Genomic DNA, 19,365 nt, shown 5'->3' on the forward strand with positions numbered 1-19,365 from the left:
TTTCCCCATGAATCTTTCCCCCCCATGTCTTAAGAGTAACCTGGCCAAGTTTGAAGTCTGTAGCATTAAATCTGTAGGACAAGTTCGATCTTGTGCAAGGCGTGGAATCGGTCAAAAATGGCACGAAAACGCACTTTCCATCCAAAATGGCCGCCTTCCTGTGTACGTGGGACCATGGCGGCCTGAGACTTTTTTGTGCGTCTGGGCATGATGAATCAGTGTACCGAATTTCGTTGTCCTACGCGAAACTAATCCTATTAAGGGGACCATTTTTAAGCATCATAGGGGGTACTACAGAGTCAATGAGCGACTCCCAAAAATATAAAGTTTAGATTCTTTCATGTCGTCGAATGGCAGGTGGCGCTCGCAAAATTTCATGAGTTTTCCAGCACCTTTTGCAAAGAATCGGAAAGAATAATAACTAGAAAGCTGCAAGCAGCTGTGAGCGGGACCGAGGTGTGCGTACGTTGGAATGTGCGTACGTTGGGGAATGCGCTGGACGCCGTAGTTGCGCAGCTCTGCCCACACGAAGGATACCCTCTGCGTACGTACGAGCACATAATAACCCCAATGCGGAGGGGTTGTTGAAAATTTCTAGGGGGCGACACTGAGCCATTTTGCTCCGCCCACACACGATACCCTTTAAATACGTACGAGGTCGACAGGGTGGACGTGTGTGCCAAGCTTCATGACTTTGCGATGATGATAAGGCTTTCAAATCAGAAACGCCATTACAAGATTTTCACCGCCTTGCTACGGCCACGCCCTTTGAGTTTTGAAAAAGTTTCTCCATGAATTTTTGCCCCCATGTCTTAAGAGTAACCTGGCCAAGTTTCAAGTCTGTAGCATTAAATCTGTAGGACGAGTTCGATCAAATGCGAGGTGTGGAAAAAAAGAGATGTTTCCAACCCCCAGCAGGTGGCGCTATAGGTGGATGTCGCTATGATAATATGTACACATTCAGGCTGGTTCCAGCATTCACCGAATGAAGTTTGGGACAGATTAAATAATGTAGGTGGGAGTTATAAGCGACTTCATTTTTTGTGGCGAGTGATGGCGAGTCATCGAACTTTGAGGCGTCGCCACGGCCACGCCCTTTGAGGTTTGAAAAAGTTTCTCCATGAATCTTTCCCCCCATGTCTTAAGAGTAACCTGGCCAAGTTTGAAGTCTGTAGCATGAAATCTGTAGGACAAGTTCGATCTTATGCAAGGCGTGGAATCGGCCAAAAATGGCACGAAAACGCACTTTCCATCCAAAATGGCCGCCTTCCTGTGTACGTGGCACCGTGATGGCATGAGACTTTTTGGTGCGTCTGGGCATGATGAATGAGTGTGCCGAATTTCGTCGTCCCACGCGAAACTAATCCTATTAAGGGGACCATTTTTATGCACCGTAGGGGGCGCTACAGAGCCAATGAGCGACTCCTAAAAATATAAAGTTTAGATTCTTTCATGTCGTCGACTGGCAGGTGGCGCTCGCAAAATTTCGTGAGTTTTCGCATACCTTTTGCAAAGAATCGGAAATAATAATAATAACTAGAAAGCTGCAAGCAGCTGTGAGCGGGACCGAGTGTGCGTACGTTGGGATGTGCGCACGTTGGGCATGCGCTGGACGCCGTAGTCGCGCAGCTCTGCCCACGCGCACGATTTCCATTGCGTACGTACGAGCACGCAATAACCCCAATGCATAGGGGTTTTTGAAAATTTCTAGGGGGCGCCACTGAGCCATTTTTTTCCGCCCACACACAATACCCTTCACATACGTACGAGGTCATCAGGGTGGACGTGTGTACCAAGTTTCATGACTTTACGATGATGATAAGGCTTTCATATTACAAACGCCATCACACGATTTTCACCTCTGGCCACGCCCACACCGTTCAGAGTTTGGAAAAGTTTCTCCATGGAGTTTTGCCCTCATGTCTTAAGAGTAACCTGGCCAAGTTTGAAGATTTTAGCATGAAATATGTAGGAGGAGTTTGATCAAATAAGAGGTGTGGAAAAAAAATGAAGTTTCCGACCACCATTAGGTGGCGCTGTAGGTGGATATCACTTTTTTGTATGTGCACGTTCAGGCTGTGTCCAGCATTCACCGTATGAAGTTTGGGACAGATTGGATAATGTATGTGGGAGTTAAAAGCGACTTAATTTTTTATGGCGCGTCATAAATTTGAGGTGTCGCCACGGCCACGCCCTTTAAGTTTTGAAAAAGTTGACCAATGAATTTTTCGGCCCATGTCTTAAGAGCAACCTGGCCAAGTTTGAAGGTTTTTGCATTAAATATGTAGGAGGAGTTCGATCAAATGCGAGGTGTGGAAAAAAAAAGACATTTCCAACCACCAGCAGGTGGCGCTATAGGTGGATGTCACTATTTTATATGTGAGCTTTCAGTCTGGGTCCAGCATTCACCGTATGAAGTTTGGGACAGATTGGATAATGTATGTGGGAGTTATAAGCGACTTCATTTTTCGTGGCGAGTGATGGCGAGTCATCAAACTTTGAAGCGTCGCCACGGCCACGCCCTTTGAGGTTTGAAAAAGTTGTCCTATGAATTTTTCCCCCCATGTCTTAAGAGTAACCTGGCCAAGTTTGAAGTCTGTAGCATGAAATCTGTAGGACAAGTTCGATCTTAAGCAAGGCGTGGAATTGGTCAAAAATGGCACGAAAACGCACTTTCCATCCAAAATGGCCGCCTTCCTGTGTACGTGGGACCATGGCGGCAAGAGACCTTTTTGTGCGTCTGGGCATGATGAATGAGTGTACCGAATTTCGTCGTCCCACGCGAAACTAATCCTATTGCGGGGACAATTTTTAAGCATCGTAGGGGGCGCTACAGAGCCAATGAGCGACTCCCAAAAATATAAAGTTTAGATTCTTTCATGTCGTCGACCGGCACGTGGCGCTCGCAAAATTTCCTGAGTTTTCGCATACCTTTTGCAAAGAATAAGAAAGAAAGAATAATAATAATAACTAGAAAGCTGCAAGCAGCTGTGAGCGGGACCGAGTGTGCGTACGTTGGGATGTGCGCACGTTGGGCATGCGCTGGACGCCGTAGTCGCGCAGCTCTGCCCACACGCACGATTCCCATTGCGTACATACGAGCACACAATAACCCCAATGCATAGGGGTTTTTGAAAATTTCTAGGGGGCGCCACTGAGCCATTTTACTCCGCCCACACACAATACCCTTTACATACGTACGAGGTCGTCAGGGTGGACGTGTGTACCAAGTTTCATGACTTTGCGATGATGATAAGGCTTTCATATTACAAACGGCATCACGCGATTTTCACCTCTGGCCACGCCCACACCGTTCAGAGTTTGGAAAAGTTTCTCCATGAAGTTTTGCCCCCATGTCTTAAAAGTAACCTGGCCAAGTTTGAAGATTTTAGCATGAAATATGTAGGAGGAGTTTGATCAAATAAGAGGTGTGGAAAAAAATGAAGTTTCCAACCACCATTAGTTGGCGCTGTAGGTGGATATCACTTTTTTATATGTGCATGTTCAGGCTGGGTCCAGCATTCACCGTATGAAGTTTGGGACAGATTGGATAATGTAGGTGGAAGTTATAAGCGACTTAATTTTTTATGGCGAGTCATAAATTTGAGGCGTCGCCACGGCCACGCCCTTTAAGTTTTGAAAAAGTTGGCCAATGATTTTTTCGGCCCATGTCTTAAGAGCAACCTGGCCAAGTTCCAAGGTTTTTGCATTAAATATGTAGGAGGAGTTCGATCAAATGCGATGTGTGGAAAAAAAAAGACATTTCCATCCACCAGCAGGTGGCGCTATAGGTGTTTATCACTATGATAATATGTACGCGTTCAGGCTGGGTCCAGCAATAACCATATGAAGTTTGGGACAGATTGGATAATGTATGTGGAAGTTATAAGCGACTTAATTTTTAATGGCGAGTCATAAATTTGAGGCGTCGCCACGGCCACGCCCTTTGAGGTTTGAAAAAGTTTCTCCATGAATTTTTTCCCCCATGTCTTAAGAGTAACCTGGCCAAGTTTGAAATCTGTAGCATCAAATCTGTAGGACAAGTTCGATCAAATGCGAGGTGTAGGAAAAAAAAGAAGTTTCCGACTACCAGCAGGTGGCGCTGTAGGTGGATGTCGTTATGATAATATGTACGCGTTCAAGCTGGGTCCAGCATTCACCGTATGAAGTTTGGGACAGATTGGATAATGTATGTGGAAGTTATAAGCGACTTTAATTTTTGTGGCGAGTGATGGCGAGTCATCGAACTTTGAGGCGTCGCCACGGCCACGCCCTTTAAGTTTTGAAAAAGTTTCCCCATGAATCTCTCCCCCCATGTCTTAAGAGTAACCTGGCCAAGTTTCAAGTCTGTAGCATGAAATCTGTGGGACAAGTTCGATCTTATGCAAGGCGTGGAATCGGTCAAAAATGGCACGAAAACGCACTTTCCATCCAAAATGGCCGCCTTCCTGTGTACGTGGGACCATGGCGGCGATAGACTTTTTTGTGCGTCTGGGCAAGATGAATAAGTGTACCGAATTTCGTTGTCCTACGCAAAACTAATCCTATTAAGGGGACCATTTTTAAGCATTGTAGGGGGCGCTACAGAGTCAATGAGCGACTCCCAAAAATATAAAGTTTAGATTCTTTCATGTCGTCGACTAGCAGGTGGCGCTCGCAAAATTTCCTGAGTTTTCGCATACCTTTTGCAAAGAATAAGAAAGAAAGAAAGAATAATAACTAGAAAGCTGCAAGCAGCTGTGAGCGGGACCGAGTGTGCGTACGTTGGGATGTGCGCACGTTGGGCATGCGCTGGACGCCGTAGTCGCGCAGCTCTGCCCACACGCACGATACCCTCTGCGTACGTACGAGCACACAATAACCCCAATGCATAGGGGTTTTTGAAAATTTCTAGGGGGCGCCACTGAGCCATTTTACTCCGCCCACACACAATACCCTTTACATACGTACGAGGTCGTCAGGGTGGACGTGTGTACCAAGTTTCATGACTTTGCGATGATGATAAGGCTTTCATATTGCAAACGCCATCACACGATTTTCACCTCTGGCCACTCCCACACCGTTCAGAGTTTGGAAAAGTTTCTCCATGAAGTTTTGCCCTCATGTCTTAAGAGTAACCTGGCCAAGTTTGAAGATTTTAGCATGAAATATGTAGTAGGAGTTTGATCAAATAAGAGGTGTGGAAAAAAATGAAGCTTCCAACCACCATTAGGTGGCGCTGTAGGTGGATATCACTTTTTTATATGTGCACGTTCAGGCTGGGTCCAGCATTCACCGTATGAAGTTTGGGACAGATTGGATAATGTATGTGGGAGTTATAAGCGACTTAATTTTTTATGGCGCGTCATAAATTTGAGGCGTCGCCACGGCCACGCCCTTTAAGGTTTGAAAAAGTTGGCCAATGATTTTTTCCCCCCATGTCTTAAGAGTAACCTGGCCAAGTTTGAAGCTTGTAGCATGAAATCTGTAGGAGGAGTTTGATCAAATAAGAGGTGTGGAAAAAAAAAGAAATTTCCAACCACCAGCAGGTGGCGCTGTAGGTGGATATCACTTTTTTGTATATACACATTCAGGCTGGGTCCAGCAGTTACCGTATGAAGTTTGGGACAGATTGGATAATGTTTGTGGGAGTTATAAGCGACTTGATTTTTTATGGCGAGTCATGAATTTGAGGTGTCGCCACGGCCACGCCCTTTAAGTTTTGAAAAAGTTGGCCAATGATTTTTTCGGCCCATGTCTTAAGAGCAACCTGGCCAAGTTTGAAGGTTTTTGCATTAAATATGTAGGAGGAGTTTGAGGTGTGGAAAAAAAAGACTTTTCCAACCACCAGCAGGTGGCGCTGTAGGTGGATGTCACTATTTTATATGTGCGCGTTCAGGCTGGGTCAAGCAATCACCGTATGAAGTTTGGGAAAGATTGGATAATGTATGTGGGAGTTATAAGCGACTTAATTTTTCATGGCGATTCATAAATTTGGGGCATCGCCACGGCCACGCCCTTTGAGGTTTGAAAAAGTTGGCCAATGATTTTTTCCCCCCATGTCTTAAGAGTAACCTGGCCAAGTTTGAAGATTTTAGCATGAAATATGTAGGAGGAGTTTGATCAAATAAGAGGTGTGGAAAAAAATGAAGTTTCCGACCACCATTAGGTGGCGCTGTAGGTGGATGTCACTATGATAATATGTGCGCGTTCAGGCTGGGTCCAGCAATGACCGTTTGAACTTTGGGACAGATTGGATAATGTATGTGGGAGTTATAAGCAACTTAATTTGTTGTGGCGAGTGATGGCGAGTCATCAAACTTTGAGGCGTCGCCACGCCCACGCCCTTTGAGGTTTGAAAAAGTTTCTCCATGAATTTTTCCCCCCATGTCTTAAGAGTAACCTGGCCAAGTTTGAAGTCTGTAGCATTAAATCTGTAGGACAAGTTCGATCTTATACAAAGTGTAGAATCGGTCAAAAATGGCACGAAAACGCACTTTCCATCCAAAATGGCCGACTTCCTGTGGACGTGGGACCATGGCGGCATGAGACTTTTTTGTGCGTCTGGGCATGATGAATGAGTGTACCGAATTTCGTTGTCCCACGCAAAACTAACCCCAATGTGTGGACCATTTTTAAGTACCCTAGGGGGCGCCACTGAGCCACTTTGCTCCGCCCACACACGATACCCTTCACATACGTACGAGGTGTTCAGGATGGACGTGTGTGCCAAGTTTCATGACGTTGTGATGATGATAAGGCTTTCAAATCACAAACACCATCACACGATTTTCACCGCCTGACCACGCCTACACCGTTCAGAGTTTGGAAAAGTTTCTCCATGAATTTTTGCCCCCATGTCTTAAGAGTAACCTGGCTAAGTTTGAAGCTTGTAGCATTAAATCTGTAGGAGGAGTTTTATAAAATGTGAGGTGTGGCAAAAAATGACATTTCCGACCACCAGCAGGTGGCGCTATAGGAGGATGTCACTATGATAATATGTACGCGTTCAGGCTTGGTCCAGCATTCACCGTATAAAGTTTGGGACAGATTGGATAATGAGTGTGGAAGTTATAAGCGACTTAATTCTTCATGGCGAGTCATAACTTTGAGGCGTCGCCACGGCCACGCCCTTTGAGGTTTGAAAAAGTTTCTCCATGACTCATTTCCCCCTTGTCTTAAGAGTAATCTGGCCAAGTTTGAAGCTTGTAGCATTAAATCTGTAGGACGAGTTCGATCAAATGCGAGATGTGGAAAAAAAGAGATGTTTCCAACCCCCAGCAGGTGGCGCTATAGGTGGATGTCGTTATGATAATATGTACGCGTTCAGGCTGGGTCCAGCATTCACCGTATGAAGTTTGGGACAGATTGGATAATGTATGTGGGAGTTATAAGCGACTTCATTTTTTGTGGCGAGTGATGGCGAGTCATCGAACTTTGAGGAGTTGCCACGCCCACGCCCTTTAAGTTTTGAAAAAGTTTCTCCATGAATTCCCCCCCCCATGTCTTAAGAGTAACCTGGCCAAGTTTGAAGTCTGTAGCATTAAATCTGTAGGACAAGTTCGATCTTAAGCAAGGCGTGGAATCGGCCAAAAATGGCACGAAAACGCACTTTCCATCCAAAATGGCCGCCTTCCTGTGTACGTGGGACCATGGCGGCAAGAGACTTTTTTGTGCGTCTGGGCATGGTGAATGAGTGTACCGAATTTCATTGTCCTACGCGAAACTAACCCCATTGCGGGCACCATTTTTAAGCACCGTAGGGGGCGCTACAGAGCCAATGAGCAACTCCCAAAGATATAATGTTTAGATTCTTTCATGTCGTCGACTAGCACGTGGCGCTCGCAAAATTTCCTGAGTTTTCGCATACCTTTTGCAAAGAATAAGAAAGAATAATAATAAACCTTACAGATACAATAGGGTCCTTGCAGTTTCACTGCTCGGTCCCTAATAATAATCCTTACAGATACAATAGGGTCCTTGCAGTTTCACTGCTCGGTCCCTAATAAACCTTACAGATACAATAGGGTCCTTGCAGTTTCACTGCTCGGTCCCTAACTAGAAAGCTGCAAGCAGCTGTGAGCGGGACCGAGTGTGCGTACGTTGGGATCTGCGCACGTTGGGATGTGCGCACGTTGGGCATGCGCTGGACGCCGTAGTCGCGCAGCTCTACCCACACGCACGATTCCCATTGCGTACGTACGAGCACACAATAACCCCAATGCATAGGGGTTTTTGAAAATTTCTAGGGGGCGCCACTGAGCCATTTTGCTCCGCCCACACACAATACCCTTTACATACGTACGAGGTCGTCACGGTGGACGTGAGTACCAAGTTTCATGACTTTGCGATGATGATAAGGCTTTCATATTGCAAATGCCATCACAAGATTTTCACCTCTGGCCACGCCCACACCGTTCAGAGTTTGGAAAAGTTTCTCCATGAAGTTTTGCCCCCATGTCTTAAGAGTAACCTGGCCAAGTTTGAAGATTTTAGCATGAAATAGGTAGGAGGAGTTTGATCAAATAAGAGGTGTGGAAAAAAATGAAGTTTCCGACTACCATTAGGTGGCGCTGTAGGTGGATATCACTTTTTTATATGTGCACGTTCAGGCTGGGTCCAGCATTCACCGTATGAAGTTTGGGACAGATTGGATAATGTAAGTGGGAGTTATAAGCGACTTAATTTTTTATGGCGCGTCATAAATTTGAGGCGTCGCCACGGCCACGCCCTTTAAGTTTTGAAAAAGTTGGCCAATGATTTTTTCGGCCCATGTCTTAAGAGTAGCCTGGCCAAGTTTGAATCGTTTAGCATTAAATATTTAGGAGGAGTTCGATCAAATGCGAGGTGTGGAAAAAAAAAAAGACATTTCCAACCACCAGCAGGTGGCGCTATAGGTGGATGTCACTATTTTATAGGTGCACGTTCAGGCTGGGTCCAGCAATCACAGTTTGAACTTTGGGAAAGATTGGATTATGTATGTGGAAGTTATAAGCGACTTAATTTTTTGTGGCGAGTGATGGCGACTCATCAAACTTTGAGGCGTCGCCACGGCCACGCCCTTTAAGTTTTGAAAAAGTTGGCCAATGAATTTTTCCCCCCATGTCTTAAGACTAACCTGGCCAAGTTTCAAGTCTGTAGCATTAAATCTGTAGGACAAGTTCGATCTTATGCAAGGCGTGGAATCGGTCAAAAATGACACGAAAACGCACTTTCCATCCAAAATGGCCGCCTTCCTGTGGACGTGGCACATTGGCGGCCTGAGACTTTTTTGTGCGTCTTGGCATGATGAATGAGTGTACCGAATTTCGTCGTCCTCCGCGAAACTAACCCCATTGCGGGCACCATTTTTAACCATCGTAGGGGGCGCTACAGAGTCAATGAGCGACTCCCAAAACTATAAAGTTTAGATTCTTTCATGTCGTCGACTGGCAGGTGGCGCTCGCAAAATTTCAAGAGTTTTCGCATACCTTTTGCAAAGAATAAGAATAACTAGAAAGCTGCAAGCAGCTGTGAGCGGGACCGAGGTGTGCGTACGTTGGATGTGCGCACGTTGGGCATGCGCTGAACACCGTAGACGCGCAGCTCTGCCCACACGCACGATACCCTCTGCGTACGTATGAGCACATAACCCCAATGCGGAGGGTTTTTTGAAAATTTCTAGGGGGCGCCACTGAGCCATTTTTTTCCGCCCACACACAATACCCTTTACATACGTACGAGGTCGTCAGGGTGGACGTGAGTACCAAGTTTCATGACTTTGCGATGATGATAAGGCTTTCATATTGCAAACGCCATCACACGATTTTCACCTCTGGCCACGCCCACACCGTTCAGAGTTTGGAAAAGTTTCTCCATGAAGTTTTGCCCTCATGTCTTAAGAGTAACCTGGCCAAGTTTGAAGATTTTAGCATGAAATATGTAGTAGGAGTTTGATCAAATAAGAGGTGTGGAAAAAAATGAAGCTTCCAACCACCATTAGGTGGCGCTGTAGGTGGATATCACTTTTTTATATGTGCACGTTCAGGCTGGGTCCAGCATTCACCGTATGAAGTTTGGGACAGATTGGATAATGTATGTGGGAGTTATAAGCGACTTAATTTTTTATGGCGCGTCATAAATTTGAGGCGTCGCCACGGCCACGCCCTTTGAGGTTTGAAAAAGTTGGCCAATGATTTTTTCCCCCCATGTCTTAAGAGTAACCTGGCCAAGTTTGAAGCTTGTAGCATGAAATCTGTAGGAGGAGTTTGATCAAATAAGAGGTGTGGAAAAAAAAAGAAATTTCCAACCACCAGCAGGTGGCGCTGTAGGTGGATATCACTTTTTTGTATGTACACATTCAGGCTGGGTCCAGCAGTCACCGTATGAAGTTTGGGACAGATTGGATAATGTTTGTGGGAGTTATAAGCGACTTGATTTTTTATGGCGAGTCATAAATTTGAGGTGTCGCCACGGCCACGCCCTTTAAGTTTTGAAAAAGTTGGCCAATGATTTTTTCGGCCCATGTCTTAAGAGCAACCTGGCCAAGTTTGAAGGTTTTTGCATTAAATATGTAGGAGGAGTTCGATCAAATGCGAGGTGTGGAAAAAAAAAGACATTTCCATCCACCAGCAGGTGGCGCTATAGGTGGATGTCACTATTTTATATGTGAGCTTTCAGTCTGGTTCCAGCATTCACCGTATGAAGTTTGGGAGAGATTGGATAATGTATGTGGGAGTTATAAGCGACTTCATTTTTCGTGGCGAGTGATGGCGAGTCATCAAACTTTGAGGCGTCGCCACGGCCACGCCCTTTAAGTTTTGAAAAAGTTGGCCAATGAATTTTTCCCTCCATGTCTTAAGAGTAACCTGGCCAAGTTTGAAGTCTGTAGCATTAAATCTGTAGGACAAGTTCGATCTTATACAAGGTGTGGAATCGGTCAAAAATGGCACGAAAACGCACTTTCCATCCAAAATGGCCGACTTCCTGTGGACGTGGGACCATGGCGGCCTGAGACTTTTTTGTGCGTCTTGGCATGATGAATGAGTGTACCGAATTTCGTCGTCCCACGCGAAACTAATCCTATTGCGGGGACAATTTTTAAGCATCGTAGGGGGCGCTACAGAGCCAATGAGCGACTCCCAAAAATATAAAGTTTAGATTCTTTCATGTCGTCGACCGGCACATGGCGCTCGCAAAATTTCCTGAGTTTTCGCATACCTTTTGCAAAGAATAAGAAAGAATAATAATAAACCTTACAGATACAATAGGGTCCTTGCAGTTTCACTGCTCGGTCCCTAATAAACCTTACAGATACAATAGGGTCCTTGCAGTTCCTGCTCGGTCCCTAATAAACCTTACAGATACAATAGGGTCCTTGCAGTTTCACTGCTTGGTCCCTAAAAAGACGGACGGAATAATAAACCTTACAGATACAATAGGGTCCTTGCAGTTTCACTGCTCGGTCCCTAAATATATATGAACTCATACAGATACAATAGGGTCCTTGATGTTTCACTGCTCGGTCCCTAATAAACCTTACAGATACAATAGGGTCCTTGCAATTTCACTGCTCGGTCCCTAATTAATAGTTTTATTTCCTCTCATAATCTTGATTTTCTTGAGACGTGGCTCGACAAAAACACAGCAAATGCAGTCCTGATTGAGTCTAGTCCACCTCACTTCAATTTTGTGTCTGAAACACGAGAAAACCAGAGGGGTGGGGGTGTTTGTGCCATGTTCAGGGACAATATACCCACCCACAAGTTGTCATTTGGGTTTTTTTCATCATTTGAGTATGTGTCATTCAAAATGGAGATAAAACAATCCTCCATACTTTATATCACCATTTATAAACCACCACAGAATTGTTTTATTGATGATTTTACTGAACTACTTTCAATTGTGTGCACTGCTTTTGACTGTTTAGTCATAACAGGGGACTTGAATGTGCATGTGGACGTAGCGCATAACAAGGAAGCTAAAGAGCTCACTGCTGTCCTTGAAATGTTTGGTCTAACTCAGCATGTGACTGAGCCCACCCACAACAGAGGGCACACTCTAGATGTGCTCATTTCAAAGGGTGTTGTTATTTCAAACGTGAATGTCGTCGATGTTGCTTTATCTGATCATTTCTGTGTTTTCTTCGACCTGTCTGTTACACCCAAAACACCAGCTGGGTCTGCAGTTGTTCGGGGAAGACTCATAAATGACAGAACAGGGACACAGTTTATGGAAATGATTAGGTTTGAGAACACCCTGTGTTATGTTGTTGATGATCTGTTGAACTCTTACACATCAAGTCTCTTAAATGTTTTGGATACCATTGCTCCTGTCAAGGTTAGAATGGTTAAAAGTAGGCAAAGGGCGCCATGGAGGAAAGAAGAGTCGGTCCGGGCACAGAAAATGGAGTGCCGGAGAGCCGAACGGAAATGGCGCAAGTCAAAGCTCCAGGTTCATTATGAGACTTACAAAGAAAAGCTATGTGTGTTCAACCAGACTTTGCGTAGAACAAGGGAGAGTTATTTTTCTGAAATCATCAAAAACTGCAGTAACAACTCTCGTGTCCTGTTTGCTACAGTAAACAGATTAACAACCCCTCCAGTTTTACTGCCTTTAGAACTCATTTCTACATCCAAGTGTAATGAGTTTGCAACATTCTTTAATGACAAAGTTCAAGGCATTAAAAATGCAATAATTTCCACAACACAAATAACTACTCTGCAGCCAGCTAGACACCTAGAGCTGACACATTTCACACCTGTTACTGACAAAACAGTCGAAGAGACCATCTGCAGTCTGAGTTCATCAACGTGCTGCCTTGATGAGTTGCCCACTAGATTCCTAAAGTCTGTGCTGAGCAGTTTGTTACCACAACTTGCTCATCTAGTCAACATCTCACTCCAGACTGGAACATTTCCAAAGGCCTTAAAAACTGCTGTCATTAAGCCTCTTCTAAAGAAGAGCAATCTTGATGCCACAGTACTGAACAACTACCGGCCCATTTCAAACCTGCCATTCTTAGGCAAAGTCCTAGAAAAAGTTGTATACCAACAGCTTAGTGACTTTCTCCTGTCTAACAATGCTTTTGATACTTTCCAATCAGGCTTTAGGCCCCACCACAGCACTGAGACAGCTCTGATCAAGGTGACAAATGACATCCGCCTGAACACAGATGCAAGTAGAGTCACAGTCTTAGTTCTGCTGGACCTGAGTGCTGCCTTTGACACAGTTGACCATGCAATCTTATTACAGAGGTTAGAAGACTGGGTGGGAATCTCTGGTCGTGCTTTAAACTGGTTCAAGTCCTATCTGGAGGACAGGAAATATTTTGTTGAAATTGGTAACTGTGTCTCAGACCAAATGGCTATGACCTGTGGGGTTCCCCAGGGGTCAATCCTGGGACCCGTATTGTTCAATCTGTACATGCTTCCACTAGGCCAGCTAATACGCAGCTATAATGTGTCCTACCACAATTATGCAGATGACACTCAGATCTACGTGTCACTGACGGCAGGAGAACACGGGCCTGTAGATACACTGTGTCGCTGCATCGAACAGATCAGTGTGTGGATGCAAAAAAATTTTCTCCAGCTAAACTCAGACAAAACTGAAATCATTGTCTGTGGCCCACAGAAACAAAGAGAAAGTGGTATCAGTCACCTTGAGACTCTCTCTCTAAAACCTAACTATCAAGTTAGAAATCTCGGGGTAATATTGGACTCAGACCTGAACTTTAACAGCCACATTAAATCTGTAACATCAGCAGCTTTTTACCATCTAAAAAACATTGCCAGAATCAAAGGGATAGTGTCTAAACCAGACTTAGAGAGACTAATTCATGCGTTTGTCTCCAGCAGGTTAGACTGCTGTAACGGCCTGCTCACTGGGCTCCAAACGGGCTGTAAGACAGCTGCAGTACATCCAGAACGCTGCTGCTCGAGTCCTGACTAGAACCAGGAAATACCACCATATTAGTCCAGTGCTCAGGTCTCTGCACTGGCTTCCTGTCGCTCAGAGAATAGACTTTAAAACAGCTCTGCTTGTGTACAAGTCTCTTCATGGTCAAGCGCCAAAGTACATCTCTGACATGTTAGAGCCATATGAACCAACTCGGGCTCTGAGAACCTCAGGGAGGGGTCTCCTGCTGGTGCCCAGAGTCAGGACTAAACAAGGTGAGGCTGCGTTTCAGTTTTATGCTCCTAACATCTGGAACAGTCTTCCAGAAGATGTGAGACAGGCCTCAACTCTGACAATGTTTAAATCCAGGCTGAAAACAGTTCTATTTAGCTGTGCATATGACACCTGAAAGTATTTTATCTGCACTCTTTGCTTTTTAATTAATTAATGATTATTTTAATGGGTTTTTAATTTCTTTATTTTATTTCTTATTTCTTTTTAATGATTTTATTGCCTTCTTGTGATTTTATGTAGCTGTGAAGGACTTTGAAAAGTGTATGAATTGTGCTCTATAAATAAAATTGCCTTGCCTTGCATTGAGGAACCTTGGAGTTATTTTTGACCAGAACTTATCATTTGACTCGCATATAAAACAGGTTTCTAGGACTGCCTTCTTTCATCTTCGTAATATTGTTAAAATAAGGAACATCTTGTCTCAGAGTGATGCAGAAAAACTAATTCATGCATTTGTTACTTCAGGATTGGACTACTGTAATTCTTTATTATTGGGCTGTCCCACATATTCTCTGAAAAGCCTTCAGTTGATCCAAAATGCTGCAGCCAGAGTTCTGATGAGAACTAACAGCAGAGATCATATTTCTCCAGTTTTAGCTTCTCTTCATTGGCTCCCTGTTAAATTCAGAATAGAATTTCAGATTCTTCTCCTCACATATGAAGCTCTTAATGACCGAGCTCCATCATATCTTAAAGATCTCATTGTAAGATATTTTCCTAACAGAGCACTTTGTTCCCAAACTGCAGGTTTACTTGAGGTTCCCAGAGTTTCTAAAAGTAGAATGGGAGGCAGAGCCTTCAGTTATCAGGCCCCTCTCTGTGGAACCAGCTGCCAGTTAGGGAGGCAGAGCCTTCAGTTATCAGGCCCCTCTCTGTGGAACCAGCTGCCAGTTAGGGAGGCAGAGCCTTCAGTTATCAGGCCCCTCTCTGTGGAACCAGCTGCCAGTTTGGGAGGCAGAGCCTTCAGTTATCAGGCCCCTCTCTGTGAACCAGCTGCCAGTTAGGGAGGCAGAGCCTTCAGTTATCAGGCCCCTCTCTGTGGAACCAGCTGCCAGTTAGGGAGGCAGAGCCTTCAGTTATCAGGCCCCTCTCTGTGGAACCAGCTGCCAGTTTGGGAGGCAGAGCCTTCAGTTATCAGGCCCCTCTCTGTGAACCAGCTGCCAGTTTGGGAGGCAGAGCCTTCAGTTATCAGGACCCTCTCTGTGGAACCAGCTGCCAGTTTGGGAGGCAGAGCCTTCAGTTATCAGGCCCCTCTCTGTGGAACCAGCTGCCAGTTTGGGAGGCAGAGCCTTCAGTTATCAGGCCCCTCTCTTGTGGAATAAGCTGCCAGTAAATGTCCGGGAAGCAGACACCCTTTCCACTTTTAAGACCAGGCTTAAAACTTTCCTTTTTGATAAAGCTTATAGTTAGGGATGGCTCAGGTGATCCTGAAACATCCCATAGTTAAGCTGCTATAGGCCCAGACTGCTGGGGGGCCTCATCTGTCACACCTTTCCTCACTTTACTCTCTTTATGTATATGTGACATTATTGTGGTCATTAACTCGTGTTTCCCTGTTCCAACAGATATCCTTTGAATGGTGTCACAGTGCTGCCAACCCCTGAGTCTCCACTGTAATGTGCCAGAAGCTCAATTCATTTCAATGTTAACATTTCATTTCTTACTTTCTAAGATGGGTCACCAAGAAAAATCCCCTAAAGACCAAAGTTTTTCACATCAAACCTCATGGAAAAAGCATCCAGTAAATGTTGAATTCTTGAAACCTTTTTCTGTCGGTTTGCTTATATTGGAAATGTATTAGAAATGGAGTTAAAGCTGCCGTCGGCAGGTTTTCAAAATTGCGAGTCTAAAGTCGGAAAATTCAAACTGATACAACTTTCAGGTCCCTCCCCCAACCTCTAACAAGCTCCGAATCCCCCCCCAAACCCCTCCCCCTCTGCGGACGAGGTTGTGCACGTGAGTTCACACCAGTGTGAGCGCACACAAGCTGGGGCAGACTCACGCTCAGCAGCGTGTGCACAAGTTGTGATTGACAGGTAGGATTCCTCCACCCTAACTTGATTGGTTAAAAACAGCCGGGAGCGCTCGGTTTTTGCAAGCATGATTACAGGCTTCAGAGGGAGCTACAGATTTCGTTATTTTTCCTAAACAGCCTATTTAATATTCTACTTCCAGAATCCCATGACAGTTCAAGCTAATATGACTAAAAAAAAGTTGCCGACCGCAGCTTTAACATTTCAGCACTGATGATGGAAAAGGATATGCTCTTCAATTTGTGCTGCGAGGTGTTCACAGTCGACTCCAATGGTCTTGTAGTCACCTGAAACACACATAAAAAGGTACCCACAGTTTGAAAAGAAAGATACCAGGGAATCCGTTTGTGTCGGGTGGAGCAGCCTAAAGTGCCACACCCCCATCTGGGAAAATCTCGACACACAAATAAACTACTTGTCAGATGATAAAGATAACAATTGACTGAAATGTAAGAGATCTGTAGATATCATATGAGCTCATTGTTCTGCTCGCAGTGCACTCGCTGTGCTGCTACCTCACCATGTAGTTATTTAAAGCTCTGTGTGGAAATATCACAACATCTCAGTCTTCTACACGTTTTGGATTGTTGAAGACTTTAAAATGACAAAAGTATTTCTCACCTCCAGCCTGCAAGGCGGCCACCAGTAGCTCTCGACTCTTGTTGCGCACGCTGTCGGTGGTGACGGGGGCAGGAGGGAAAGAGGTTACCTGAGGGGGGAGGGGGGCTGCAGTGGGAGCGGGTGGAGTAGTCGTGGGAGTGGGTGGAGTAGTCGGGGTTAAGGGAGTGTCCCCAGGCCTCTTACAACTGGGAAGGAGGTGAGATGATAAAGAGTAGGATGACTTCGAAATGGACACAGTTATTAAAGAACCACATTACACCAACCGAACATATTTAAGGCTGATTTGCATGTGAGGCTGAATATCACATAAAGTGTGAAGAGGAAAGAGAAATCTCTGCCGGGCGACAGACTTTTTATCACTGCTGAGAGAGTCCTTAGGGGTGGATGGAGACCTCATGGGAGAGCCTTCCTTCTTCTCCTCCGACTTCCCTTCTGAACAGTCTGTCACATAAGACACAACACACAGTGCAGCCGAGCTTTGGCATCATTATGGATTCAACTTTATTTGCTTTGAAACTGTTTAGTTAGAAAAGACAAAACGTTTGATAGATTTCCTCATATTTTCTAACAAAGCAACAGGGATTAAGATGGACAAAAATAATCAGCACCTCATAGATAGATAGATAGATAGATAGATAGATAGATAGATAGATAGATATGAACCTGAGCGGAGTTGCTTTTGGACTTCTGTGCTGGTCATGGATTATCCAGTTTGAGCTCAAGGTGGTTGATAAATGTACCTGGCACCAGGCCGCCTTAGGCCAAAGGTTGATGACTGACTTTGCAGTCATGTCATCAGACCTGCGGCTGTGTGTCAGAGAGGCGCAGAGTTTCTTTGTGGGAGACAATTGCTCATGCGAGTAAGGCTGAATGTACTGTACAGATTTATTTTAAGTCTCACTCCAGCATTTGGTTATTTTTGCTGTTTGGCTCTCACTACAATTGTGGGATGCAACGACATTATCGTAACACACCTCTGTCTGTTAAATCTGATAAATTACATAAGATGGATAAACACACTGCAAGTTGTGCATTTCCCATTAATCACAATATAATACCCATAATGTCTGGCGTTCCTTTAGTTGTATTACAGGAATAAAACCACAGCTTCAATCTGAACAGAGCTTTCTTCTAAAAGGAGAAGTGATCATGATCCCGTTTTTTTCTTAATTTTGAACCTGCACATTGTCAATTTCACCGACAGACCAAGCAAAGCATTGATTTAGTCAGATGACACGGCCTTCATAAAGTCTAGACTTAGATCGTGGTGATATGTAGTCATAATTTCAGACTAAACTAAAGTATGTGAATGCTAGCAGCTTTAGCTTAAAAGACAACTTCAGCGACAGCTACACCGCATCATTCGTGTGCAACACAAGAAGTAAAAGAAGAAGAAGAAGTAAAACTAAAAAGCACACAATATACAGATACACACACAAACACGTACTTACCCAGCAGTTTTTTCCAAGATTTGATAAGAGCTTTGGCCAGTGTCTGAACCTCCTCATCAGAACTCTGTTTCCTCACTGCATTCACCGACATTCCAACTCTGGTCAACTACAATCCATAAAATAAAGATGAACATACACTGGGAAAGAAAACTAAAATATACATAGAGCAGTGGAAGTTTATTATTTATAGTTTATTCCTAGCAATAAGCACAAATTATGACTTCCACTGATAAAGGCAGTAGTGTATTTGGATTGGTCCAATATCTGTAGGTCAGCACGGCCATGTTTCAGTTTCATCCTTTGTTATTTTCTGGTTTACATGAAAACATAAAGTTTCAATTCCGAGAATTTAAAATCCTAGAATTTCTCAGAACTGTATAACAGTCCCAATCTAACACTCGCAGGTCTGAATATAAGCTCCAGAAACACATGGTGTCTCCATTACAGACTGTAACAAACACAGACGGGTAAAATAGCCCAGAGAAACCACGGTACAAAAGATCAAGCCACAACCAGAAGAAATCTGGAAATGGAGGGCAGAAATAATATGAGCAAGTACTACACATCGACCATTTACCGTCAACCGCTGAAAGCTTGCTTCAAATACTTTGTGAAGTTGGCTGTGATCAAAGTTTCTATTCTCATTTCAAGCCTGTATACCTCTAAACTTCAGCATGTTTGTGCATTATGCTGTCAGAAGCCAGGCAGAGTGTGGGGAATTACTTACCTGCAGAGTCTCCAGAGACATCTTGATGTTCTTTAGTTCCCTCAGTAAGTCCAGAGCACCGTCCTGTAAACAGAAAACAGTCATTTCTTACCGAACTAATGTGATGTGAGCTTAGTTAGTTTAACGAGTCTCTGAGTCTGTTCAACAGGGATGATTTGTCAGTTGCCAGGTTTCTATCCACATCTCATAAAATAACTAAATGTCCAGCAAAAGCAAAATAATTGAAGCTCCTTCTGCTTGAGTGATTCAAGTATCAGGAGACGAGCTTAATCACCAGCCACATTATTTCTCCATTCGGAGGCCAAAAACCTTGCAGAAAGAAGAGCTCATTGTCTTGTTTGTGTTCCCCGATTTTTGTTTTTCCTTTTCTTCTGCTTGGCCT

The 19,365-nt window shown here is 44.4% G+C and overlaps 1 protein-coding gene across 1 annotated transcript in view; it reads right to left on the minus strand.

Moving 5' to 3' along the window:
- tcea2 (transcription elongation factor A (SII), 2) overlaps positions 1-19,365 on the minus strand; it is a 70,700-nt gene that overhangs the window by 22,997 nt on the left and 28,338 nt on the right. The window contains exons 2-6 of the mRNA XM_075475820.1: positions 18,984-19,046; positions 18,257-18,362; positions 17,156-17,246; positions 16,806-16,990; positions 16,414-16,471 (exon numbers count right to left, since the gene is read on the minus strand). Of these exons, the coding sequence (XP_075331935.1) occupies positions 16,414-16,471; positions 16,806-16,990; positions 17,156-17,246; positions 18,257-18,362; positions 18,984-19,046 (503 nt within the window). The remainder of the gene's footprint in view (positions 1-16,413; positions 16,472-16,805; positions 16,991-17,155; positions 17,247-18,256; positions 18,363-18,983; positions 19,047-19,365) is intronic.

This window comes from Odontesthes bonariensis, chromosome 10 (genome assembly GCF_027942865.1).
Source record: "Odontesthes bonariensis isolate fOdoBon6 chromosome 10, fOdoBon6.hap1, whole genome shotgun sequence".
Taxonomy (NCBI): Eukaryota; Metazoa; Chordata; class Actinopteri; order Atheriniformes; family Atherinopsidae; genus Odontesthes; species Odontesthes bonariensis.